Genomic DNA, 27,310 nt, shown 5'->3' on the forward strand with positions numbered 1-27,310 from the left:
CGTTTGACCCAATTTAAACAATTTAAAGGCAATGCTCCCAAATACTAATTGAGTGTATGTAAACTTCTGACCCACTGGGAATGTGAATAAATGAATAAAAGCTGAAATAAATCATTCTCTCTACTATTATTCTGACATTTCACATTCTTAAAATAAAGTGGTGATCCTAACTGACCTAAAATAAGGAATTTTTACTCTGATTAAATGTCAGGAATTGTGAAAAACGGAATTTAAATGTAATTGGCTAAGGTGTATGTAAACTTCCGACTTCAACTGTATGTGCTTAAATGATGTAATGTTCAAATAACTTTCAAAGTCCTTCATGCAGAAAATCTAGTGAGATAGATTTAAGCGACAGACATTGGTCTATTTTGGTGTGTAAGATCTTTCTGTGACAATATCCTTGAGATTATGTCCTGTACAATCATTAGCAAAGGCAGGTCCTGGGCTTTAATTCCACCCATGTGGTTGAGTTGTCTACAAGTATAGAAAGGGAATGAGAGGAATGGTAACAGTTCATTATTCCATGTGAATTTCACAAACCCAACAATATGGCAGCACAAAATGACCTCAATTACTTAAACTTTTATGTAACAGAATTTTTCAGTCGTGGTCCCGAAGACCCATAGCATGTGCAAGACTTTGTTCTAAACCAGCGCTAACATATCTGATTCAACTAATCAACTTATTGTCAAGACTTTCATTAGCTAAATCAGGTGTGTTTGCACTGGCTGGAAAAACACTAACTGTTTATAATTCAAAGCTCCTAAATGGCTGCCTTGCTAGCCTCTATCCAATCAATGGTATTGGCCACTGTTACTCATTCCATCTCTAAGGCCAGATTCCAAACTGACAACCAACTTCCTTCCATCTGCCCTTGACTCTGAACGGGCAGATCTGATCGGACTGAATAGGTAAAAGCCATATAGTGGAAGCTATGCAGAGTTACTAGAACATTTCCCTCACCTATGGAGACTTTTGAGAATCACGAGGGGGAAGTCAATGTGGGAAGATAGAAGTGAATCAAGTTATGGGGTTGTAATCCAGCGTATACCTAGCAGGTTGAAGGCAGGGTGGCATTGTTGGCTGCACCCAGTTGGCCAACAGCCAGCATTAGGATGTCCTTCTTTTCCTTGTGGAAGCGCAGCTCCTGGCCGGACAGCCTGGCCTCCTCAAGTTCTCGATCTGTTGCCGCCACCTCCTGGGCGATGGTGCCAGCCAAGCCTTGCTCCCGGTTCACCCAATCAGCAGCCATTTGGGTACGCATGTCATCATCCAGCGCCCGATGGGAGTAGTGAGCCAGCACTTCCTGTTAGGGGAAAGCAAAATCAAACATTTGTTAGGCCGAAATGGACCTTATTCACACCACGGCCATGATCATTAGAAATTCAGGCTAGCTGGGTAGGAAGTGGAAGTGCTCCATTAAATCATTATATTTTTCAACAGTACTGGTTTCCTAGCAGTGCAGGTTTGATTGTGTTCCAGATGATGTTAAATGATCCAGAAATGCCTGGACATGAAATGACCTGTAACCACAAATTTTGTGCACAATAAGCAAGCTGCATGGCCAGCAATAACATCAATTCACATGAGGAATGTGAGACATCTGGAAGCGCTAATTACTCCAGTGGCTCAGCTCCTCTCCTTAACCACTGAGATGAAAGGCATAAGACCAGACCAAAGAGAATACCTAATCAGTCAAGGGACACACAAGGCGAGAGCACTCTGTAACCCTAGAAAAACACAATACAACTGAGTCATATCTATCCAAATCATGGAGTTGCTGGCTGCTCTTCCTCCTCTTAGACTTCAGATCTGAATGGAGTAGATTGGCAAAAGCCAGGGTTGAGGCACAAATTTGATTATTTAGGTTAATTAATACATTGGAAGTTGCCTGAATTGACCCCCATTCTGCAATAACGATGTCATAAAGCTGCCATTTTTATATTAGTAAACATGAAGGGTGAGGGATTATTCATTATTATCTGTAAATAAGAACTTGTTCTTAACTGACTTGCCTAGTCAAATAAAGGTTAAATAAATAAAAAGTTAAAGTTGTGTGAATATTTTTATTTTTGAGATCAGAAAGAAAAACGCAAACTTTTGCCAAACTGATCAAGACTCATACTGTAGTTGACACCTTAAAAGTTGTTTCTGTATGTACAGTAAGATGCATGAGATAATGAGGACTGCACATAAACGTTGAGGTCACCCGACTCTGCCTGGAACGGAATACCTCCATAGGTATTTATTCAGCCCACACAATGTGGTTTAGAGAGATCCTTCAGCATGACATTCCATCCTAACTCAAACCAGAGTTTAAATCAGACAATGTTACTCATTATCTTTAGTGAGTTTCACCCCCATTCTGTACTTTTTGTATGTTGAACTGAGATACAGTGTTGGCTGTACCATTTGAGTTATGATTAAACACTATCACTGGCAGTGTGTAAGGATAAGTGCTATGATTTCTTCTCCAAAACTGCAGAGGGATTTAATGGAAACTGTCAGTCAAATTACTGTTTTTGCTCTCCAATAAATGTTTAGTTTGATCAGTTATTCTGTTGCTGAAACTCAGAGGATTTAAGTTATGATTGAGTTATATTTTCCATCTTTTACACCAGGTGTGTGTCACCACAATGGCAGTTTACTTACCTTCTCCCTTTAGGCTGACTCGTCATTGTTGGTTACAGGCCTACAACCGTTGTGTCGTCTGCAAACTTGATGATGGAGTTGGTTACGTACAAAGCCATGCAGTCGTAGGTGAACAGAAGTACAGCAGAGGACGGATGATACAGTCCTGGGGGGCCACTGTGTTAAGAGTCAGTGTGGAGGAGATGTTGTTGCCAATCCTCACAGCCTGTGGCCTGCCCGTCAGGAAGTCCAGGATCCAGCTGCAGAGGATGTGTCCAGATCCAGGGGTCTGAGCTTGGTGTTGAACTTGGAGGGAACAATAGTGTTGAATGCTGAAATGTAGTCGATGAGCAACATTCTCACATACAGTAGGTGTTCCTCTTGTCCAGATGTGTTACGGCCATGTGAATAGCAATGGATCTGTTGGAGCGATAGGCAAATTGGAGTGGGTCCAGTGTGCCTTGTGGGCCATGACCAGATTCTTGAAGCACTTCATGATGACCGAGGTGAGCGGTACGTGGCGATTGTCATGTCACCTTGTTTTTCTTGGGCACTGGGACGGTGGTGGTCTCCTTGGGCACTGGGATGGTGGTGGTGGACTACAGCCTGGGACAGAGTCACGTTAAAGATGTCTGAGAAGATGCCCGGCAACTGGTCAGCACACACTCTGAGGATGCGGCCAGGGATGCTATCTGGGCCGGCGGATTTGTGAGTATTCACTCAAGAGTTTTCCTCACGTCAGCCTTGGAGAGCGAAAGCACATGGTCGTCCGGAGCAGCGAGAGTCTTCCTGGATGGCTCAGTATTGTCTGCCTCGAAGTGAGCATAGAATGTGTTAAGCTCGTCTGGGATGGAGGCTTCGATGGGCACTACAGCTGGATATTCCTTTGTAGTCTGTGATAGTCTGTAGTCCTTGCCACATGAATCTGAGTTGTCAAACATAAATTCAAGTTTGCATCTCTACTGTCTTTTATCGTCCCTAATGGATTTGCAGAGCTCGTACCTGCTTGCCTTATACACGTTGCGCATCACCAAGTCATCGTGGTTCATTCTGCGGACATTGAATGCTGCAGTACGGGCTGTTAGCACTTAACGGATATCTTTGTTCATCCAGGGTTTTTGGTTGGGGTATGTCCGGATTGTTATTTTGGGTACATCCTCATCAACACATTTCTTAATTAAGCCTGTGACTGATGATGTACAGTCAGTGGCGAGTTTACTAGGTACACCACCCCATTCACGAAAATTGTTAGCTTCTACAGAGAGTGAGTCATGTGGCTGTGGCGTGCTATATAAAGCAGGCAGACAGTATCTCTGAAACGTCCGGCCTCCTGTGCTTTTCACGCACGACAGTGTCTAGGTTTTACCGAGAATTTTGCGACAAACAAAAGCATCCAGTTAGCGACAGCTCGTTGATCAGAGGTTGAAGGAGAATGGCAAGAATAGTGCAAGGTAACAGGTGGGCCACAAACAGGAAAATAACGGCACATTAGAACAGCGGTGTGCAGAACGGCATCTCAGAATGCACAACTCGTCGGTCCTTGTCACGGATGGTCTATTGCAGCAGACAACCACACCATGTTCCACTCCTATCAGCTGAAAACAAAAAGACACTGAGGAGTGGAAAAACATAGCTTGGTCCAATGAATCTCATTTCCTGTTGCGTAAATGTGAATGGCAGAGTCAGGATTTGGCGTAAGCAGTCTATGGCCCCTTCCTGCCTGGTGTCAACAGTATAGGCTGGTGGCGGTGGTGTAATGGTGTGGGGAATGTTTTCCTGGCACATGTTAGGTCTCTTAATACCAATTGAGCAACGTTTCCATGCTCTGAAGAATTCAGGCTGTTTTAGAGTCAAAGGGGGGTCTGAGATGCGTTCCGAGATGACCACCTTTGTACTGCGCCGTTATTTGCCTGTTTGTACGATTCTTGCCATTCTCTTAGAACTCTCATCAATGAGCTGTTTTCGCCCACAGGACTACCGCTGATTTGATATTTTTTGGTTAACCCTAGACACTGTCATGCGTGAAAAGCCCAAGAGGCAGGACGTTTCTGAGATACTGGAACTTTCGCGCCTGGCACCGATGATCATACTATGCTCAAAAACTGTCTGCCTGCTTTATATAGCAAGCCACGGCCACGTGACTCACTGTCTGTAGGAGCGAACCATTTTCGTGAACGGGGTGGTGTACCTAATAAATGGGCCACAGTGTATATTTCCACACTATGAGGAATACTGTAAAATTGTGACAATGATGATAATGCCCTTTAAGTGTAAGAGCTGTTTGAAAAGACTGCATGACATTTCAGCCTGTTTTGGTGGGAGGGAATTGTGGCCTTCCATGGTGACATCACCATGCGGTACAATAGTTAATAGACAAATAAGAGTGTTCTAAACCTAATTTTCAGTTTTCCCCTCCCCACTCAGACCACTCCCAGACAGTCCTAGCTAAATTCTTGATTGAGAAATTACCCTTTGCTAAGAAGCTATTTTTGCTATAAATTAAAATGGTCAAAAAGAAACAATCACAGTAAGGTACTTAATTGTTATCCAGAAATGATTTGATATTGAGATAAAAACAACTGCATTGGACCTTTAATCAGTACTCTTATCCAAATGAGATCTTACTTGACGGGAGCATTGTCTCTCTCTCATGGCCTTAAGGCTTCCATTCCAGTGCAGCAGCTGAAAGACTGTCATCAATTCCTGAAAGAAAAACACAGTTCAGCATCGACAAGAAGCATTTTTGTGTGTGCCTGTGCTGATGGAGAGCACAATTTCAAGTTTGATTGTCATCGCAAGAAAGCAAGTTTTTAATGTCAAAGTCACAAGATTTGTTGATGTTTTTAGGGGAAGCTAACAGGGAGAAAGGTCTATAGCTAGCATTCATTTGTTTGCATGTGTAGAACCCTAAATCATGAGCTGTGGTTTAGCAAAAACCAATCCATGCATTAGATCAGTGGATATGGATGACAAACAATGAAAGAGTGGAAGCCAGCAATACAGTCCAGATTTGTTTGCCAGACCCACAAGCTCTCATACGCAACTCCTAGAACCACAGAGAATACATGGTTTCTGCTACTATTCTCTTCTTCACGCATGATGGTAGTCACATTCATGTAGTGGGTCTAATACTCTAGTCCTTGAAATCTACAGTTGATTCCTGATAAGTGCACTTTGGAGTCCAAACTCTGTTATTGTGAGCTGCAGTTCTCAAGTCCCAGTTCAATGGCTGTACATTGTTTAATTTGCTCCTGAAACTGGCATGCTCTGCTTTAGTTCATGTGGTCATGAGTCTTATACCATTGCATTTATCAAGTTCTACTGTATATTTTTTTCATTCAACCTGGGAAACCAGATTAGTAGGTCATGAAGCAGAGGTGATTAAGCCAAACGACTTTGATAAACACTCAGAAATAACTTGTAGTTTTCTTTATGAACTGGAAATACAAAGCTAAATGAGAATATAGTTATCTGTCTGCTTTGTGTAATTACCCATAGTTAGTGGCAGCAACATTCCTAAACTAGCCTCATATACAGTCCAACCTATTAATTATGTTAAGTATCATTGCAGTAACGTCCACTGTATCATTACAAGTAATCCAACTTTGCGTTCCTCCATCCTCTATTTACCTGAAACTCCAGCATTGACTTTCCTTTGTTGGACTCCAGCATGAAGCGAAATGCCCCGATACCTGTGCTGGGGTTGTCTGCCTCTTCTCGGTTTCCCTGTAAAAGACAAGTAGAGTCCAATCATCCAGTCTTTTTCTCCTTAAGAGCCCAATCAGATTAAAATCTTACCCTCATATGGACGTGACCTTTTAATTAATAAGAGCTACAGTAATGACTATATTAAATACCAGTGCTCACTGCTACTGTTCATGTCAGTCATTTTATCTGAAAAACACATTCAATGACACTCACATTAAAGGAGGCCAGCGCCTCACATACACTCTTCTCAATGAAGTCATCTGTGATGCGGCGGGAAGGATGCTCGTTGAAAACCGAGTTCATCAGAGCGATTTTGGCAGCACTACGTCTTGCCTCAGCCTTGGTTGGACAAAACTGCCCAAAGTAAAGCATATTTAGTACTTTTCTGAATGGTCCCCAAAAAATATATGTAGCCTATAGCACAAAACGTTATGACCCTGTGAGACATGGATACATGCAATATCATATCTGGAAGATGGTTAGGTCAAGTTATTGTATGGATCTTCTGGAAGTCATTTAGAAGTGCATTTTAATAAGGACATTTTTTGTTGTTGAAAGATTATGCCTTTGAAATGTATGTTAATCTTTTCTTATTTAAATTGTATCATTACATTTAAGTAATATCGATGCTTCCACTTCATTGCTATTATCTCAAAGAAAGAAAGAGAGTTAGGAAGGATAGGGGCAAGGGAGGCTCTGTGCAAATGGGATGAGGGGGAGAATGTGGGGAGGAGTTTCACAGGTCCTTCTAAGCTCAATGTTTGGCTCTAATAACAACCAGATGAGCCACCCACCAGATGAGTTTCCCATCCCAGTATGCATTGCAGCCAGGCAATTCGAAGAGAGGAAGAAATGGCAAAACATGTCATTCTCCCATGGAATATTCTGTTAGGCACAATGCTTAAATTGTCTAATATTTACTGTATGATTTAGAATTTCAAATAACATTTGAAAAAAATAAGAATGTACATTAAAGGAGTCTTTACTATTTCAATAATACTGGTGGATTATTTAGCAAAGATAGGAATATGGCTTGTACTGTATGTAATTATGTATACAAGTTCATAGATAGATAATGAACTCGTCAACAGCCAAATGTGGTTTCCTACATCATGAATTCAGTTAAACTTGAATTTCCTTATAAGATTTTTTTTATGCTAAGCCTGAAGACAAGCAGGATCCTACACCAGGGATCATCAACTAGACTCAGCAGTGGGCCGATTTCTTCTTGAGCGGATGGTTGGGGGGCCGAAACATAATTACAAATAATTTGTAGACTGCAAATTGACCGCAAGAAGCCTAAACAGATATAATGTTTGACTAAAACATAACCATTTCAAACCTTTTTTACATTTGCATACGGTCACGTCTCTCTACTATGCATGGGAATACTTGGGAACAGATTTCTTAAATTAAAATAACTTGGGAGTTGATTTCCTGGTGTTTTTACAGTCTTTTATGTCCACCAATGAAAATCAGTTGGAGAAAACTGTCCTACACCTTGCTAACATGTTTTTGATGGACCCAACTGCCTAGAGTTATTGACGTGGCAGTGTGTTTTACCTCAGCAAAGGTTCAGATCCAGGGATTATTATTTGAGATTTGCCAATGGTTAGCTATTGAATTTAATCTTGGTTTGTAATCCTGATGGAAGACAGCAAACTGCTTTAATCTGGGATTCACAGTATACATACTATACCATTCACCAAGAGCAGCCTGAAGCTGGAGACATCACTCTCCATTTCTTTATTCTTCAGCTAACAGTTGTCTTTTTTCCCCTGTATACTGCAATTCAGCTATTAGCTGTGAGTATGTTCAAGCCCCCCAACCAATAATAATAAAAACTTGATATATACAGTACCAGTCAAACGTTTGGACGCACCTACTCATTCAAGGGTTTTTCTTTATTTTTACTATTTTCTACATTGTAGAATAATAGTGAATACATCATCACTATGAAATAACACATATGGAATCATGTTGTAATCAAAATAGACTGTTGGAAAAGCATTCCAGGTGAAGCTGGTTGAGAGAATGTCAAGCGTGTACAAAGCTGTCATCGAGGCAAAGGGTGGTTACTTTGAAGAATCTCAAATATAAAATATATTTTGATTTGTTTAACACTTTTTTTGTTACTACATGATTCCATATGTCATAGTGTTGATGTCTTTACTATTATTCTACAATGTAGAAAATAGTCAAAATAAAGAAAAACCTTTGAATGAGTAGGTGTGTCCAAACTTTTGACTGGTACTGTATATACACACATATACACACACTTCAACTGTTCTGCTCAAGTTATAAACTATGTAAAACATGCAACGATGCCTTTTAACTTGATTAGTTACTTAGGCCAGATTTATCAAGAGTGTGAGCCGTAAGTCCCGGCAACATCCGGGTCATGTTCATAAGGCACCAAACGGAAGAAAACGGACTGAAACTTCGAGGGACTACATGGACTTCTCTAATAAGAAACGCACATTTTCGTGATTCAGAGGAATCACATACAAAAAAATGTATGCACTCACTGTACAGTAAGTCCCTTTGGAGAAAAGTGTCTGCAAGTGTCATATGCTTCCAGCAGAATATGGTTGCACAGTTAGAAGTTTGCAAACAAAGACACGACATAAACATTGTTTTCAATTGCACAACGTTTTGCTACAGTGTGCCCCAATAAACATGACCCAGGCCAAATTTTTCTCTGGCGCTCACTTGACATTACTCATGACAGTCCAGAAGAGGCTCCCAGTGATTGACATTTGATCTGAAAATCCGGGGCAATGTACTAAAGGAGATGAGGTCAGATTGGCAGAATTGATTTGGGTGGGAGCTTTTGTGGATGAGTAGAGTTGTATGGTCGGATAAATCACTAATTTCATGGCCACATAAGGAAGTTAGGCTAATTCATGCAGCTACACCAACACAATGTCAAACCATTATATTGTACTGTTGTGGTAAAAATAAAGACAATATTCAAGCACTTTCTCTAACTCAGTGATACTATACAGGGGGCCTTCCACCTGAGGCGCAAACCAACGTTTTAGTGCCAACAACTATATTGAGAACACCTACGGCCACAGGTTAGCTCACCTGGAAACTCCCAAAGCAGCTTCCCCCTGGAAGACTGACGTAGCAAACATAGGGTGGGTTGTTTGATGGGACCATCTCGTACACCACCAGCGCCCCATTCCTGAGGTCTGCCCCTCTTGACTGCTTCATCTGCCAGAACTCTTGCAAGGCTTCCACCACATTCACTGGAGGAGACATAAAATGACACAGGTTAACGTTCACTGGAGGAGACATAAAATTATAGTTTAACGTTCCTCTGCATGGTGTCTTAAAGGCTGACTCAGCGATATGACAGATGCAGAAAGTAAACGGCATAGTGGGTTAATTTCCGCAACAACGAAGACCGTTGAAGTGCGAGGCTCAACTTCTCCGCTGTTTTGGTCCTGTGGCTACCACGCTGTAACAGCCTGACGTGAACCCATGCACATGCGTATACTGTGTGTGACTGTGAGAGCGAAGTCTTGCATCTCCCTCATCTCAATATCTCAAGTTCTAATTGCTGATTTTACCTTTAAATATGGTCTGGTGTTCTCATTTGGTATGCAGGTTTGGATTTAAGAAAGGATAAAAGTGGCACAGTGGGTTATTACACACGAGTGAGCATTAACACTACTTTGGTACATATATGGATATAGCCAAAAACATCCTGTTTATTTTATAAGTAAACAACAAGGAACCACCCACTGACAGACACTGAACTGAATGAAGCTGCCCAAATTGTGTTGACTTTCAACACAGTTATAATAGTCCACATAAACTAAAAATTAATGAAGAGTATGTAGCATCATACTACTTCTGTAAATGAAAATTGAACAGGTCTATCTACTCACATTTAATTGATTGGGTTTTTGGATGATAGTATGACATGTTGGCTAGGTCTAGTTTAAAGCATTGTGGGTGACTTGAAGTGTCAAATGTCGGATGGAGTGCCCAAATGCTATGTAAATTGAGCACACAACTGTATCCTGTAGTCAACTGTATCCTGTAGTCATTAGGCTAGACATGACAAAAATATAGGCTATAATAAACTCGGTATGTTCATGTAGCCTACTGTTATAAACTGAATGGTCAGTTTTGGTGACACAATCTGCATGTTGCACATGCACTACTAGGCTATTTTAATCCCATTTCTTATCTTAATCACAGTTACAGTGGGTTACATTTTAACCACGACCAGTTGCATTTGAATAACGACCAGGGAAAGTCGGAGGACATACACTCTGCGACTAATTTTTTCCAGGTTACCTCTGCCATAGCCCTGCGTATGCTTCGCAAAACTCCGAACAACAGCCTCCACCGCCTCCTTCAAGACCGCCGGGTTCCCTGGATTACATAGACCGAATCCAGCCATCCCTGTTCCGAGCCCCGCACTCCCAATAGTGCCGTGAAGACTGTGCAGTTGAAGCGGCGGAGGCGGCCCAGAGGAAGCACATAAAGAAGCCGGGGGAGGCAGTAGAGGTGCGGTTGGCATTGTAACCCCGGGCCGGAGAGAAGACCGTAGGGTCCCAGTCGATCCAGCTCCAAATCCTATCCCTGGTTGAAGTCGCTGAGGGCGGATAGATTCCATTGTTGAAGCGTAAACGTCAACAGTATGGGGTAATAGAGAAATTTCGTGATGAAAATACTGGTTTCCCCGCTGATATTGTAATAGAAAATGAAAACAACGAAACAAAAAAAGACAGTGATAAATAAAAGCACTGTTTTCCTCACGGAGAAAAATGTATCCTGCCAATCCCTTTAGTCTTTGTGAGGATTAGGCTGCTTGGCTGTCAATCTTGGAGTAGGGGCGGAGAAATCAGAGACGTGAAAATGGGGAGCTGTGAATGGGCCATTTACTGTAACCAAAACTGTAAAGGAATTCTGTGGCTAATGTGATTTAAATTGTTATACATTGGAAAAATAGTAGCTACAGAAATAATTATTCAAAACGTTTAAAAAAAGGTTTTGGTAAATGACCGTGACAGCACGTTGGTAGATACCTTTAAATCATACTATTCTTTAACCATAAAAGCAACACACACTATCTATCCATCCATCCATCCATCCACCCCCCAACCACCCACACACCCACCCATCCATCCATCAATCTCGATCCATCCATCCATCTTCCTAACTAGTCATCTTCACTATCTAGACCAACTGGGCATTTAAATATAACACAGTCCAGATCAAGCTGTGGGACAATTTTTTTATTGAGCGGATGGTTGGGGGCAATGTTCCCTCTAATTTGTTTTGGCACTGACTGAATTTCAGGTCTGCTGATCGCAAACTTAAACGTTGTGAAAACTTCCAGCATGCGTTTACTGTGAACACTGAGGCTGTACCCACTTTAAGTTACAGTTTTACCTGTGGCCAAGTAGTGCTCTTGTAGGAAGCAATCACTCCCCTACTGCTGACTACAAATGATCTATAACTGGGCTAATAACTCACTAACTAGCAAAGGATATGAGCAAAATGTGCACACATGGCTACATGCAGCTCCCACTTTGATTACAAAACAAGTGCATCTACTCATGAATGCTCATGCTGTGAACACAGTCCAGTTCATAGTAAATGGCACAGATCCATATATGGCAATGGTCTATTTGCATATAGGCCTACTGCAGCTCTGATTGTTCATGCCACACCGGTCTGTGTAGAGTATGGGCTGAGTCATGGGTGTTATTGGAATAGAATCCTACTCCAATGCATTCTGCCTACAACAAAATATCTTGCGTACTTAATTTTGTTTCAGTATGTTGCATTGAAAGTGGCTAATATTGCGTAGATTAGATCACAATTGCCACAGAAAAAAGGGAAACATGGTTGATAATGTTAACAGGGAAAACTCTAGAACAGTGGTCCCCAACCTTTTCTGAGTCAAGATCACTTTCTGAGTCAAAATGCAAGCCGAGATCTACCTCTCAGATTTTATTTTTTACATAATTTCAAAAACCTCTAAAGTATTACACCCTTTTTTTCAATTTTCGCCTAAAATGACATACCCAAATCTAACTGCCTGTAGCTCAGGACCTTGAAGCAAGGATATGCATATTCTTGGTACCATTTGAAAGGAAAGACTTTGAAGTTTGTGGAATTGTGAAAGGAATGTAGGAGAATATAACACAATAGATCTGGTAAAAGATAATACAAAGAAAAAAACAAGCCTTCTTCTGAATTTTTTTTTGTACCATCATCTTTGAAATGCAAGAGAAAGGCCGTAGTATGTTATTCCGTCCCAGGTGCAATTTAGATATTGGCCACTAGATGGCAGCAGTGTATGCGCAAAGTTTTTAGACTGATCCAATGAACCATTGCATTCCTGTTCAAAACTTTCTATCAAGACTGCCTAAATGTGCCTAATTTATTTATTAATAACTTTTCATGTTCAAAATTGTGCACTCTCCTCAAACAATAGCATGGTATTATTTCACTGTAATAGCTACTGTAAATTGGACAGTGCAGTTAGATAAACAAGAATTTAAGCTTTCTGACAATATCAGATATGTCTGTGTCCTGGCAAGTTTTCTTGTTACTTACAACCTCATGCTAATCACATTAGCCTACGTTAGCTCAACCGTCCTGCGGAAGGGACACCGATCCCGAAGAAGTTTTAACCAACTAAAAACAGGAGCATAATTACAAAGAACATTTAGACTGCAAACTGACTGCAAGAAGCCCAAACAGATATAATATTTGACTAAAACATAATCATTTCAAACCTTGCTTGCATTTGTATATGACCACGTGTCTCTCTATTATGCGTGGGAATACTTGCTAACAATAAAATTACTTGGAGCTGATTTCCTTGCGTTTTTACAGTACGGAGTGGGGGGGGGGGGGCTCAGAAGTTGGGGTGCCAAATAAAACCATCCTTGGTTGGGAACCCTGCCCTAGACCAACACAACATCTAACTTCCTACTGTAGATTTAGATTTACAGTACACCAACTAACCACTCCCTAAATTAAAGCTCTTGACCAGCGCTAGACAGACCTACTACTAACTAGACGATAGACCAACTCGATTTTAGATCTAAACCAGTTATACCAATTATACATCTAACTAGACCAAAGATCTAAGATGACTAACGCAAGCTTACATTTTCTTAAAGGACATTCACATTTTAATTTAAAGCCGGAGTGAACAAGCATTTGCTTCTAAGCAGTTCAAATATTAGTGCTTGGAGAACATACTGATTTAAAAAGGCCTGGTCTATAGTCCAATAGGTTGATCCGGCCCTGCCAGAACCCATAATCTTTCCTCTGTGTTTTAATTATTTAATTATCTGTCACGAGATACTACCCACCTATCCACATTACAATGACTCTTACCTGCCCCATATGCTGTCCCACAACCAATCGAGAACAGAAGTGAGTAGAAGTGAGTTAGAAGTGAGAGAGGTGAACAAGTTTTTCAAGTTCTCTGTCAGCAACGTGGTCTCAGGGCAATTTGTATTATTCTGTACGTAAATATGTGACCTGGGTATGGTAGTAGGTGCCAGGCATACTGGGTTGAGTGTGTCAAGTTGTTCATGCTTAACAGTTTCCCATATGTATCAAGAATGATCCAACTTGACACAACTGTGGAAAGCATTGGAGTCAACATGGGCCAGCATCCCTGTGGAAAGGGTTTAACCCCTTGTAGAGTCCATGCCCCAACGAATTGAGGCTGTTCTGATGGCAAAAGGGGTACAATCAGTGCACGTTATGTTAGGTTACATTATGAATGGAATAGCTGTCATACAGTATCATACGAATTGGATGATGTACCTCAAATCAAAGAAAAGTTTATTGGTCGCATACACAAATCAAAATCATATCAATGTATTTATAAAGACCTTTTTACATCAGCAGATGTTAAAAAGTGCTTATACAGAAACCCAGCCTAAAACCCCAAACAGCAAGCAATGCAGATGTAGCAGCACAATAGAAAGGCAGGAACCTAGGAAGAAACCTAGAGAGGAACCAGGCTCTATTTAGACTATTTAGGAGATGTTATTGCCGGGAAAATGCTTGTTTTCCTAGCTCCAATAGTTCAGTAATATCTAACAATTCACAAAAATACACACAAATCTATAGTAAAATAATGGAATTCAGAAATATACAAATATTAGGACAAGCAATGTCAGAGTCCGGAGTATAAATATACAGTACCAGTCAAAAGTCTGGACACACCTACTCATTTTCTACATTGTAGAGTAATAGTGAAGACATCAAAACTATGAAATAACGCACATGGAATCTTGTAGCAACCATAAAAGTGTTTAACAAAAAAACAAAATATAATTTATATTTGAGATTCTTCAAAGTAGCCACCCTTCGCCTTGATGACAGCTTTGCACACTCTTGGCATTCTCTCAACCAGCTTCATGAAGAATGCTTTTCCAACAGTCTTGAAGGAGTTCTCACATATGCTGAGCACTTGTTGGATGCTTCAGGTGCATTTTGGCAAACTCCAAGCGGGCTGTCATGTGCCTTTTACTGAGGAGTGGCTTCCGTCTGGCCACTACCGTAAATGCCATAATGGTGGAGTGCTGCAGAGATGGTCGTCCTTCTGGAAGGTTCTCCCATCTCCACAGAGGAGCTCTCATCGGGTTCTTGGTCACCTCCCTGACAATACCCTTCTCACCCGATTGCTCAGTTTGGCCGGGGGCGGCCAGCTCCAGCAAGAGACTTGGTGGTTCCAAACTTCTTCCATTTAAGATTGATGGAGGCCACTGTGCTCTTGGGGATCTTCAATGCTGGTACCCTTCCTCAGATCTGTGCCTCGACACAATTCTGTCTACGGACAATTCCTTCGACCTCATGGCTTGGTTTTTGCTTTGACATGCACTGTCAACTGTAGGACCTTATATAGACAGGTGTGTGCCTTCCAAATCATGTCCAATCAATTGACTTTACCACAGGTGGACTCCAATCAAGTTGTAGAAACATCTCAAGGATGCTCAATGGAAACAGGATGCACCTGAGCTCAATTTCGAGTCTCAGAGCAAAGGTTCTGAATACTTATGTAAAAAAGGTACTTCTGTTTTTTTTATGGGGTATTGTGTGTAGTTTGCTGAGGATTTTTATTTTTTAAATCAAATTTAGAAGAAGTTAATCCATTTTAGAATAAAACCCTTTTTTGCTTCATAATTATTGGGTATTGTGTGTAGATTGATGAATATATATATTTTTAATCCATTTTAGAATAAGGCTGTAACGTAACAAAATGTGGAAAAAAGTCAAGGGGTCTGAATACTTTTCACTGTATATCTGACATGGTACATGTGTCTTCTTTTTGTTAAGCCCATAACTATGTGTGTGAGGTGTATACTTTTGTTTCAAAGTACATTTGTTTAAGACCGGCAAGAAACACTCCTGATTCGGCCCACTCCAGTATATGGTTTTACATTTAGTATAAGGGTTAGGGGAAGGGTTAAGTAAAATGCTACAGTTGTCCCCAATGCGATTCGAACACGCAACTTTTAAATTACTAAACAGCCCCGTATTACGCCCACCAATCTTCCCTGACCAACCTCTCAAAAAACCTCTCTACTTTCGTTTATGTCTAAAGGAACTAGACCTGTAGTTGGTATATGTCTTGAAGGTGCTCAGAAATACGTAAATTATGGCTCTCAGGCCAGGCTTTTGTCAGGCAGCCCTGCAATGCATCAGTAGAGGGCACTGTGCAGCTACAGACTGTTCCCCCCGAATGTTCATCCCATGTTGCTGCCAGCAGATGCTAACCAAAGCCCCACTCAACTGCCCCCTGCCACATCCTCTCAGTCAGGGACTTTTCTAAGTAATTTGAACCTGTGCTTGTGATGTGGTTTATAAGCTGTTATGTCACACCAAACTGGTGTCACTTTACATAAGCCTGCAATGTACACTCAATAAGGACACATGACACAGTTGACTTCATAAAAAAAAGAAGACCCCTGTACCATGTCAGATATAGAGTTGAAATGTTTCCCTATAACAACAAAGGAGAATTATGGGGATTATGACATTCACTATAGTGTGCCTTGAGATATGTGACACAAAGCTTTATGAATTGCATTGTAGCCTCCTAAGTAGCATGTTAAAGCAGAACTGTTATTGTTATTGTGTAGCCTGTGTTGACATAAGAGCACATGACAACAAAATTGCCTGTCATCTATAATGCCCATTATAAGTGCATTTATAATGTTGTCACGCCCTGGCCTTAGTTATCTTTGTTCTCTTTATTATTTTGGTTAGGTCAGGGTGTGACGAGGGTGGTTTGTGTGTTTTTGTCTCGTCTAGGGTGTTTGTACTGTCTAGGGGTTTTTTGTAGAGTAATGGGGTTGTGTTCATTGTAGGTGTTTATGTAAGTCTATGGTTGCCTAGATTGGTTCTCAATTAGAGGCAGGTGTTCATCGTTGTCTCTGATTGGGAACCATATTTAGGCAGCCATGTTCTTTGGGTATTTTGTGGGTGATTGTTTCCTGTGTCAGTGTTTGTGCCACACGGGACTGTTACGGTTTGTTCACGGTTATTGTTTTTGTATTGGTGTTCATTGTTCAGTTTTCTATATTAAAACATGGACACCTACCACGCTGCGTATTGGTCCGATCCTTGTTACACATCTTCAGATGAGGAAGACAGCCGTGACAAATGTCTATGACTTCCTATGATGGATGTTATAATGTAGTGGTAATTAGCGGTTATAATGTAGAGGTTATAATGGTTGTATGCTTGAATGCATACACAAGGGGGGCTACAGTAAAGTTTTACCAAATATAATTTTCAAACAAAATTCCCAGAATGCATTATACTCATCATTGCTGCCTATATCAATTGGCCCTACTCTGCTCAACTGATGTATTACCTAGTGGTGGCTTATGTTCTGATGAGATTAACGTAACGGTTATAAAGTATGATAAGGCACTGGGGTTGCATTGACCTGGTGAATGGGTTTATACTGTGTGTTGCTGTGTGATGTGTTGTGTATCACCTCAGACTCAATATTAAATGTTTGTAGTTTATTTGACTAATATATCCATTTGTCCATCATGGCTAATCTTCCTGGATTCATAGCCCACTCAAACATACAATACAATACAATTCAATACAATACACAAACATAAGAGGACACATTTGAATAAATATATTGGCAATATAACACACCCCCTAGGGCCTTATTGCTGAAATAAACTATAGTATATAGCAGGGGTCTCCAAACATTTCTAGCATGAGAGATACTTTTTTTTTTAAATTAAGAATGTCGCGAGCTACTAATTTTTCGAGCTTTCAAATAGGCTCATTCTCTTCTGCAGGGGGCATCTCTTCCCCGCAACTCTTTCCCAGGTCCTTAGTGTAGAAGAGAAAGTAGTGCACTATGTTTTCTGGCAACATACTGTACTTGGTAAAATAATGGTTAATTAGCAACTCCAAGGGGGTCCCTATAAAATCTGTGATTAATTTTCTCAAATTCTGTTTTATATTTATATTTTCTCTGTTTTATTTGTCCTGGCTTTCACCCCCACCCCCCACCCCCAAAAAAGTATTAATAGAGAAACAGTGAAATTGGATGTTCTGAGTCCATGTCAATACTTAAATCACATTTTATTTTTTTCAAGTATGATGGTGACTGCTTCACGGTATGGGTATGCTTGACATCGACAAATAATGGGGAGTTTTTCAGGATAAAAAGAAACTGGATAGGGCTAAGCAAAGGCAGAATCCTAGAGCAAAACCTGATTCAGTCTGCTTTACACCAGACACTGGGAGAGGAATTCACCTTTCAGCAGGACTAAACCTACATCACAAAGCCTAAGCTGCACTGGAGTTGCTTACCAAGAAGACAGTGTATGTTCCTGAATGGCCAGTTTTGACTTAAATCTGCTTGAAAAACTATGGCAAGAGCTGAAAATTGGTGTCTAGCCATGATCCCCAACAAAGGTGTTTCTAACATATTTCTGGTATCAGGGAGCTGAATACTTATGCAACTATATTTTATTTATTTATTTGTTTTGTATTAATCTTTAAAAAATGTTCAAATTTTTCTTCTACCACTTTGACATTAGAGTATTGTTTGTAGATTATTGACAGAAAAATTACAATTAAATCCATTTTAATCCCACTTTGTAACACAATCAAATTTTCATAAATCCAAGTGGTCTGAATACTTTTGCAAGGCACTGTATATCTATAACCTAGTAGATTAGGAAAAAGGCTGACCATTGACCAAACACTTTGGCATAGCAAGAATCCTGTTCAGATCAAATGAGGTAACGAGGTTACATGATGTGAATCTCTTCTGGTGATGATACATTTGGCTAGTCCAAAGAGAGGCAATATGGGACTGTTACACTCAGCGGTCCGGTTCTGTGAGCTTGTGGCCTACCACTTCGCGGCTGAGCAGTCGTTACTCCTAGACATTTCCACTTCACAATAACAGCATTTACTGTTGACAGGGGCAGCTGTAGAAGGACAGAAATTTGATGAACTGAATTGTTTTAGAAAGGTGGCATCCTATAACGGTGCCACGTTGAGAGTCACTAAGCTCTTTAGTAAGGCCATTCTACTGCCAATGTTTGTCTATGGAGAATGGATTGGTGTGTGCTCGATTTTATAAACATGTCAGCAACCGGTGTAGCTGAAATATCCCAAACCACTCATTTGAAGGGATGTCCACATACTTTTGTATATATAGTGTATATTCTTCCAAAATCTATATCATATATTTAAAAGAAAAAAAATTCAATCCCAGACTGTATGTTTAACATATTTTGAAGCTGGACCTTTTTGTTAACATCAATGTTATTTACAAACAATTGAGCAAAGCAACCTTACATTTTGGGTTATGACGGGGAAAGACGGTTGTAAGAATCTCAAGTTATTTTCTTCAATAATCGGTGGGTATATATCATTAATTGGAGTATCAAGAAAAATCTCTGATCGTGCCTTTAACGTTCCTGAAGATTCTGTACAATTTCAGAAGCAGATCATAGCATGTCTATTTAAAACCCATTCAGAATACAGATGAGGTATCTAGCATATCAGCCCATATCAGCTCCATGTTGGAGATATAAAGGTAATTGCCAAAATAATGGAAACACTTGAGTAATTGATGGATACAACGTTTATTGAAAGCAGGTGCTTCCACACAAGTGTGGTTTCTGAGTTAATTAAGCAATTAACATCCCATCATGCTTAGGGTCATGTATAAAAGTGCTGGGCAGGCCATTATTTTGCCTACCATTGTCACGTTCTGACCATAGTTCTTGTGTGTTGTGCTTGTTTTAGTGTTGGTCAGGACGTGAGCTGGGTGGGCATTCTATGTTGTGTGTCTAGTTTGTCCGTTTCTATGTTTGGCCTAATATGGTTCTCAATCAGAGGCAGATGTTTTGTGTTGTCTCTGATTGGGAATCATATATAGGTGGCTTGTTTTGTGTTGGGGATTGTGGGTGGTTGTTTCCTGTCTTTGTGTTTTCTATGCACCAGCTAGGACTGTATCGGTTTGCCACATTTATTATTTTGTATTTGTTAAGTGTTCACGTTTATCGTTCGTATTAAACATGTTGAGCACTGGCTACGCTGCGTGTTGGTCTGATCCCTGTTATACCCCCTCTTCTAGTGAAGAGAGGGAAGGCTGCCGTTACAACCATGTCTTGTCTATCCCCAATAGAATAACAATGCCCCCATCCACAGGGCACGAGTGGTCACTGAATGGTTTGATGAAAACAATGTAAATCATATGCCACGTCTCAGTCACTAGGTCTCAACCAAATTGAACATTTATGGGAGATTCTGGAGCAGCGCCCGAGGCAGCGTTTTCCACCACCATCAACAAAACACAAATTATTGAATTTCTCGTGGAAGAATGGTGTCGCATCCCTCTAATAGAGTTCCAGATACTTGTTGAATCTATGCCAAGGTGCATTGAAGCTGTTCTGGCTCGTGATGGCCCAATGCCCTATTAACACGCTTTATGTTGGTGTTTCCTTCATTTTGGCAGTTACCTGTATCTATAACCTAATAGATTAGGAAGAAGGCTGACCTTTGACCAAACGCGTTGTCATAGCAAGAATCCTGCTCAGATCAAATGAGGTTACATGACTATTTTCTGGTGATGATACACTTAGCTAGTCCAAAGAGAGCTTTCATAGCATTGTCAGGATGGGGTCCACACAGTAAAATAATACTTTTTAGATTCATTCTACATTGCCCTTTCAAATACCTTTTTAGCTCCGTAGACAATTTCAATTTTGTTACTAGCTGCCACAGCAACCAAAATCTCTTAAGTATTTGACATATCACAACAGATCCCAAGAACGCAAGCTTTTACTACATTGTCACTACTTTCTCTGCATTTTCCCCTGTTTCTGTTTGTCATCCTGGACTTGCATCTTCACCAAATAACCAGTGGCGATTTTAGCATGTAAATCTTGGTGGGGCAAACACATTGTTTTTAGATGCATGCAAGCAAAGCCCCTACACAACACAACACTAACCAATACATGAATTACACTATAACGGTGACAAACTGCCCACAAACTGTAAGCTGTCCCAACAGCAGAGCTTTCTTTTCAGCACCATGGAGTGAATCCTTACCACTGCTACACCTGGCGATCAGCAGAGCTTTGTCTGGCAGCGAAACAGTTCATTCAGCCTCATTTACTGCCTTTCAAAAAAACATAGCTGATATGGCTGACTTGCTTAAACAAATGTGGTTTCTACTGACAATTGACATGTACAAACTATGGCATAAGGGGACGATGAGCGGATAAGAGACAATCCGTAATTTCAATTAAGACATTTATGACCGAGCGAGGAAGGACGTAGTCAATCTGTTCAGCACTTTTGACATGTACAGTGACAGAATTCAGAACATGGGCCGTTCTTATAGTATTCTCCCTGTACACCAAGTTAGAACCGTCGGATAAATAAAGGGGGCGTATATGCAGACAATGAAAGCTCTTACAATATTCGATGATTACATTTCTCTAAAACAGGTTAAGTAGGCTAAGTTATGAGGGGGAAAGAGACCAACTTATTAGGGTGAGGCTCATGGGTTACTAACAGCTTATTACATAACATACACATAGTATTACTTTCTTAGCTTCAGTATACATATCTCTCTGGCATATTACATCTTATATGCAGCAGCATACAATACATTTTTGGACTCAACTTGTTGTGCGGTGCTCACTTGAACAGGAAGCTGGTGCGGCGGTCCTTCTTGTGTGCAAATTTTATCATCAAACATTGCCATCAAAGTCTGGCATTCTCTGGATTTAAGGTGCATTCAAGACAACTGCAAACTCAGAAAAAAACATGGTTGAATCATGACGTCAGTGATATTCAGGTTGGAGTTCAAGAAAGAGGCCAGAGTTCCTGACTTGGAATTCCAAGTTGGATGACCGTTCAATACGTATTTTCCCTATTGGAACTAGTTTTTTTCAGAGTTCCCAGTTGTCTTGAACTCACTGAAGTCTGAGATTTCCCAGTACCAAGTTTCCAGTTGTTTTGAATGCCGCAGAAGTCATGCTGGATTGACAGCATGGCCAATGTATACAACCTTTACTGGCCCATGGTGTTGAATGTTTATTCTTTTGAGCTTGGTAAAGAGACCCTTAAAACTTATTATGGCTGGGGGCAGTATTGAGTAGCTTGGATGAATAAGGTGCCCAGAGTAAACGGCTTGCTACTCAGTACCAGTTGCTAATATATGCATATTATTAGTATATTTGGATAGAAAACACTCTGAGGTTTCTAAAACTGTTTGAATGATGTCTGTGAGTATAACATAACTCATATGGCAGGAAAAACCCTGAGAAATAATCCAACCAGGAAGTAGGAAATCTGAGGTTGTTCGTTTTTCAACTCATTCCCTATTGAAGATACAGTGGGATATGGGTCATGTTGCACTTCCTAAGGCTTCCACTAGATGTCAACAGTCTATAGAACCTTGTGTGATGCTTCTACTGTGAAGTGGGGCCGAATGAGAGGGTCATGAGTCAGAGGTCTGGCAGAATGCTTTGAGCTCGTGACGCTCGTTCACGTGAGAGTGAGCTCTGTTCCATTTGCTTTTCTGAAGACAAAGGAATTCTCCGGTTGGAACATTATTGAAGATTTATGTTAAAAACATCCTAAAGATTGATTCTATACATCGTTTGACATGTTTCTACGGACTGTAACGGAACTTTTTGACATTTTGTCTGCTCCTAGTGAACGTGCTTCGTGACTTTGGATTTGTTTACAAAACGCACTAACAAAAGTAGCTATTTGGACATTATCGAACAAAACAAACATTTATTGTGGAACTGGGATTTCTGGAAGTGCATTCTGATGAAGATCATCAAAGGTAAGTGAATATTTATCATGTTATTTCTGACTTCTGTTGACTGCACAATATGGCGGATATCTTCTTGGCTGGTTTGGGCTCTGAGCGCCGTACTCAGATTATTGCATGATTTGCTTTTTCCGTAAAGCTTTTTTGAAATCTGACACAGCGGTTGCATTAAGGAGAAGTGGATCTAAAATTCTATGTATAACACTTGTATCTTTGATCAACGTTTATTTTGAGTATTTCTGGAAATTGATGTGGCTCTCTGCAAAATCACCGGATGTTTTTGGAACTACTGAACATAACGCGCCAATGTATACTGAGATGTTTTTATATAAATATGAAATTTACCGAACAAACCATACTTGTATAGTGTAACATGAAGTCCTATGAGTGTCATCTGATGAAGATCAAAGGTTAGTGATTCATTTTATCTCTATTTCTGCTTTTTGTGACTCCTGTCTTTGGCTGGAAAAATGGCTGTGTTTTTCTGTGACTTGGCGGTGACCTAACATAATCGTTTGTGGTGCTTTCGCTGTAAAGCCTTTTTGAAATCGGACACTGTGGTGGGATTAACAACAAGATTGCCTTTAAAATGGTATAAGATACTTGTATGTTTGAGGAATTTTAATTATGAGATTTCTGTTGTTTGAATTTGGCGCCCTGCACTTTCACTGGCTGTTGTCATATCGATCCCGTTAACGGGATCTCAGCCATAAGTTAAACCCAGACTTGGACCACACACCCTGAAAAATAAGGCTAATGATTGCTTTGCAACACTTGCAGTTAGCCACTGATTCTTTCCAAACCACTCATTGTTGAATTTGCAATTTCCAACTTGTTGTGTAATATTTATGTCCAATGGCCAATGAGCACCGATACATTTTATCTATAATTTCTCTTCATATGACAAGGATTGAAAAGGATTTGCCAGTAGATTGTCGACTTGATTCATGATGATGACTGCTTGTCTAGCTTGCTAGCTAAGATTTTGAAAGTATGATGTTGACATGATCAGTCCAATCAAAGCTACAGTATATATAACGTGATTTAACGTCATTTTATCTGTGGCCAATGACCCTTCTTGGATGGGCACTTCTAATGTAACTGTATGGCAGCACCCAAGGGGCTTGAATTTTCGAGCTCTCCCCGTAGATTCTTTAGTGACGTAGTGTCCCCATGACTGACAGAACATTGAGCCAATCACGGCGCAACTAGAGAACTTTACTTTACTCTATGCTCCGTATTTTCCTTTGGCTGCCCCACCACCACAGAAAGCACTGAGCTAAGTTTAAACGCCTGCATTTTGGAGTTGCCTTACTCAATGTTTGTATGTGGCTTTATTAACTCAAAGATTTGTATTTATTTTGTACATTGTTTGCAAACTGATATGTGACACGTATTAATGCCAAAATAACATGCAAAACAGGCAACCAAAAATAAAATAAAAAATCTATATACTAATTCATATATTTTTGGACCATTCATTATGTTTGTGGGACTCAAAACAGGTGTGGCTCTGTCCGACCCGCCCTGAATGATGGGTCACCACTACAAATAACAGATGATATTGAGTGCCCTTTGCATTCAAAGCCGTAGTAGTGAACACTTAGGCCTAGCTTCTGCATATTTTTCTGAAAGGAAAGTACAAGAGCTCAAGGGCATTGTATGAATCAACACAGTCTGTGATTAACCCAAGGTAAATCGGCACTCCTTCTCTAAGACACTGGAAATAAATGGCCCCAGGTTACATGCAGACGTCACATAGAAATGTTTGTGGAGAAATTCCACCATTAATAACTAAAGAATTCTGACCTAATATTACCAAATGCAACATTTATGAATAAAAGGCCATAACAGTATAAATGAATATAAAATGTATAGTTATACACAGACAGACAGACAGACAGACAGACAGACAGACAGACAGACAGACAGACAGACAGACAGACAGACAGACAGACAGACAGACAGACAGACAGACAGACAGACAGACAGACAGACAGACAGACATATATATAAGTTTGGACACCTACTCATTCCAGGGTTTTTCATTATTTTGACGATTTTCTAAATTGTAGAATAATAGTGAAGACATCAAAACGATGAAATAACACATATGGCAGCCCCATTAAATAGTACCCGCAAAACACCGGTCTCAACGTAAACAGTGAAGAGGCAACTCCTGGATGCTGGCCTTCTATGTAGAGTTGCAAAGAAAATGCCATATCTCTGACTGGCCAATAAAAATAAAAGATTAAGATGGGCAAAAGAACACAGACACTGGACAGAGGAACTCTGCCTAGAATGCCAGCATCCCGGAGTCGCCTCTTCACTGTTGACGTTGAGACTGGTGTTTTGCGGGGTACTATTTAATGAAGCTGCCAGTTGAGGACTTGTGAGGCGTCTGTTTCTCAAACTAGACACTCTAATGTACTTGTCCTCTTGCTCAGTTGTGCACCTGGGCCTCCCACTCCTCTTTCTATTCTGTTAGAATCAGTTTGCGCTGTTCTGTGAAGGGAGTAGTACACAACGTTATACGAGATCATCAGTTTCTTGACAATTTCTCACATGGAATAGCCTTCATATCGCAGAACAACAATAGACTGACGAGTTTCAGAAGAAAGTCCTTTGTTTCTGGCCATTTTGAGCCTGTAATCGAACCCACAAATGCTGATGCTCCAGATACTCAACTAGTCTAAAGAAGGCCAGTTTTATTGCTTCTTTAATCAGCACAACAGTTTTCAGCTGTGCTAACATAATTGCAAAAGGGTTTTCTAACGATCAATTAGCCTTTTAAAATGATAAACTTGGATTAGCTAACACAACTTGCCATTGGAACACAGGAGTGATGGTTGCTGATAATGGGCCTCTGTACGCTTGTGTAGATATTCCATTACAAATCAGCCGTACAATAGTCATTTACAACATTAACAATGTCTACACTGTATTTCTGATCAATTTGAAGTTATTTTCATGGACAAAAAAATTGCATTTCCTTCAAAACAAAGACATTTATAAGTGACCCAAAACTTTTGAATGGTAGTGTATATACAGTTGAAGTCGGAAGTTTACATACACATTAGCTAAATACAAACTCACAATTTCTGACATTTAATCCTAGTAAAAATTCCCTGTCTTAGGTCAGTTAGGATCACCACTTTATTTTAAGAATGTGAAATGTCGGAATAATAGTAGAGAGAATGATTTATTTCAGATTTTATTTATTTTATCACATTCCCAGTGGGTCAGACGTTTACATACACTCAATTAGTATTTGGTAGCATTGCCTTTAAATTGTTTAACTTGGGTCAAATGTGTCGGGTAGCCTTCCAAAAGCTCCCACAATAAGTTGGGTGAATTTTGGCCCATTCCTCCTGACAGAGCTAGTGTAACTGAGTCAGGTTTGTAGGCCTCCTTGCTCGCACACGCTTTTTCAGTTCTGCCCACAAATTGTCTATAGGATTGAGGTCAGGGCCACTCCAATACCTTGACTTTGTTGTCCTTAAGGCAGAAGTTGCAATTTACTAGGGAGTCAGGGGTACGGGTATTTTTTTTCTTTATTTTAACCTTTATTTAACTAGGTAAGTCAATTAAGAACAAATTCTTATTTACAATGACGGCCTACCCCAACCAAACACTAACAACGCTGGACAAATTGTGCTCCGCCATATGGGACTCCCAATCACAGCCGGTTGTAATACAGCCTGGAATCGAACCAGGGTCTGTAATGACGCTTCTAGTACTAAGATGCTGTGCCTTAGACCGCTGCGCCACTCGGGAGCCATGTATTTGACCAACTCCATTACTATTAAACCAATTCATTATGATTTCAAAATCTTCCTGAATTAACTGAGTTAAGTTTAACTGATCCCAAACCTGCCACTGAGTGCCCTTATTTGTTATACCAAGGGAAAATCCTTGAAACAACTAAATGCTTTAGGGATGGCAATCCTACCACCCGGGAGTGGTGGGAAAAGTACTTAATTGTCATACATGAGTAAAAATAAAGATACCTTAATACAAAATGACTCAAGTAAAAGTGAATGTCCCACAGTAAAATACTACTTCAGTAAATGTACTAAAGTACAGTGGTGGAAAAAGTAATCAATTGTCATACTTGAGTAAAAATATAAAAAGTAAATACTATGTGGCTTCATCAAATTCCGTATATTACACAAACCAGACAGCACGATGTTCTTGTGTTTTAAATATACGGATAGCCAGGGGCAAACTCCAACACTCAGACATATTTTACAAACGCAGTATTTGTGGTTAGTGAGTCCACCAGATCAGAGGCAGTAGTGATGACAATGCGTTGTGTGTGAATTGGACCATATTTCTCTCCAGCCTGAGCATTTGAAATGTAACAAGTACTTTTATGTGTCAGGGGAAATATATGGGATTAAAAAGTACATATTTTCTTTAAGAATGTGGTGGAGTAAAAGTACAAATTGTCAAAAATATGAATAGTAAAGTAAAAACGACTTAGTAGTACTTAAAATTATTTTTACTTAGTTACTTTACACCACAGCCATCCGGTGATCAAACCATGCCTCCACAGACCTATGGGGTCAAGCTAATCCTAGCACTTTCTTCTCTCCTCAGGTGCCATACTCAGCAGCC

General features: G+C 40.3%; 1 protein-coding gene across 2 annotated transcripts; it reads right to left on the minus strand.

Moving 5' to 3' along the window:
- Nucleotides 1-208: 208 nt before the first annotated feature.
- Nucleotides 209-11,110, minus strand: LOC120022654 (LIX1-like protein). 2 transcript variants are annotated; one of them, XM_038966637.1, is made up of 6 exons: nt 10,657-11,110; nt 9,433-9,596; nt 6,556-6,696; nt 6,265-6,360; nt 5,260-5,337; nt 209-1,309 (listed from the first exon to the last, which is right to left on the minus strand). In XM_038966637.1, the coding sequence occupies exons 1-6, from the start codon at nt 10,976-10,978 to the stop codon at nt 1,055-1,057; spliced, it is 1,056 nt and encodes a 351-aa protein (XP_038822565.1). In that variant the 5' UTR covers nt 10,979-11,110; the 3' UTR covers nt 209-1,054. The 2 variants fall into 2 exon arrangements, with proteins under 2 accessions (XP_038822565.1, XP_038822566.1); XM_038966638.1 differs by lacking the exon at nt 6,556-6,696.
- Between the last annotated feature and the right edge of the window lie 16,200 nt (nt 11,111-27,310).

The sequence above is a fragment of the Salvelinus namaycush genome, chromosome 27 (genome assembly GCF_016432855.1).
Source record: "Salvelinus namaycush isolate Seneca chromosome 27, SaNama_1.0, whole genome shotgun sequence".
NCBI lineage: Eukaryota > Metazoa > Chordata > Actinopteri > Salmoniformes > Salmonidae > Salvelinus > Salvelinus namaycush.

Coding starts and splice junctions, on each gene's coding strand:
- LOC120022654 (XM_038966637.1), bottom strand. CDS start 10,978: ATGGAATCTATCCGCCCTCAGCGACTTCAACCAGGGATAGGATTTGGA. Junction 9,597..10,656: donor TACGCAGGGCTATGGCAGAG/GTAACCTGGAAA, acceptor TGTCTCCTCCAG/TGAATGTGGTGGAAGCCTTG. Junction 5,338..6,264: donor AGTCAATGCTGGAGTTTCAG/GTAAATAGAGGA, acceptor TTTTTCTTTCAG/GAATTGATGACAGTCTTTCA.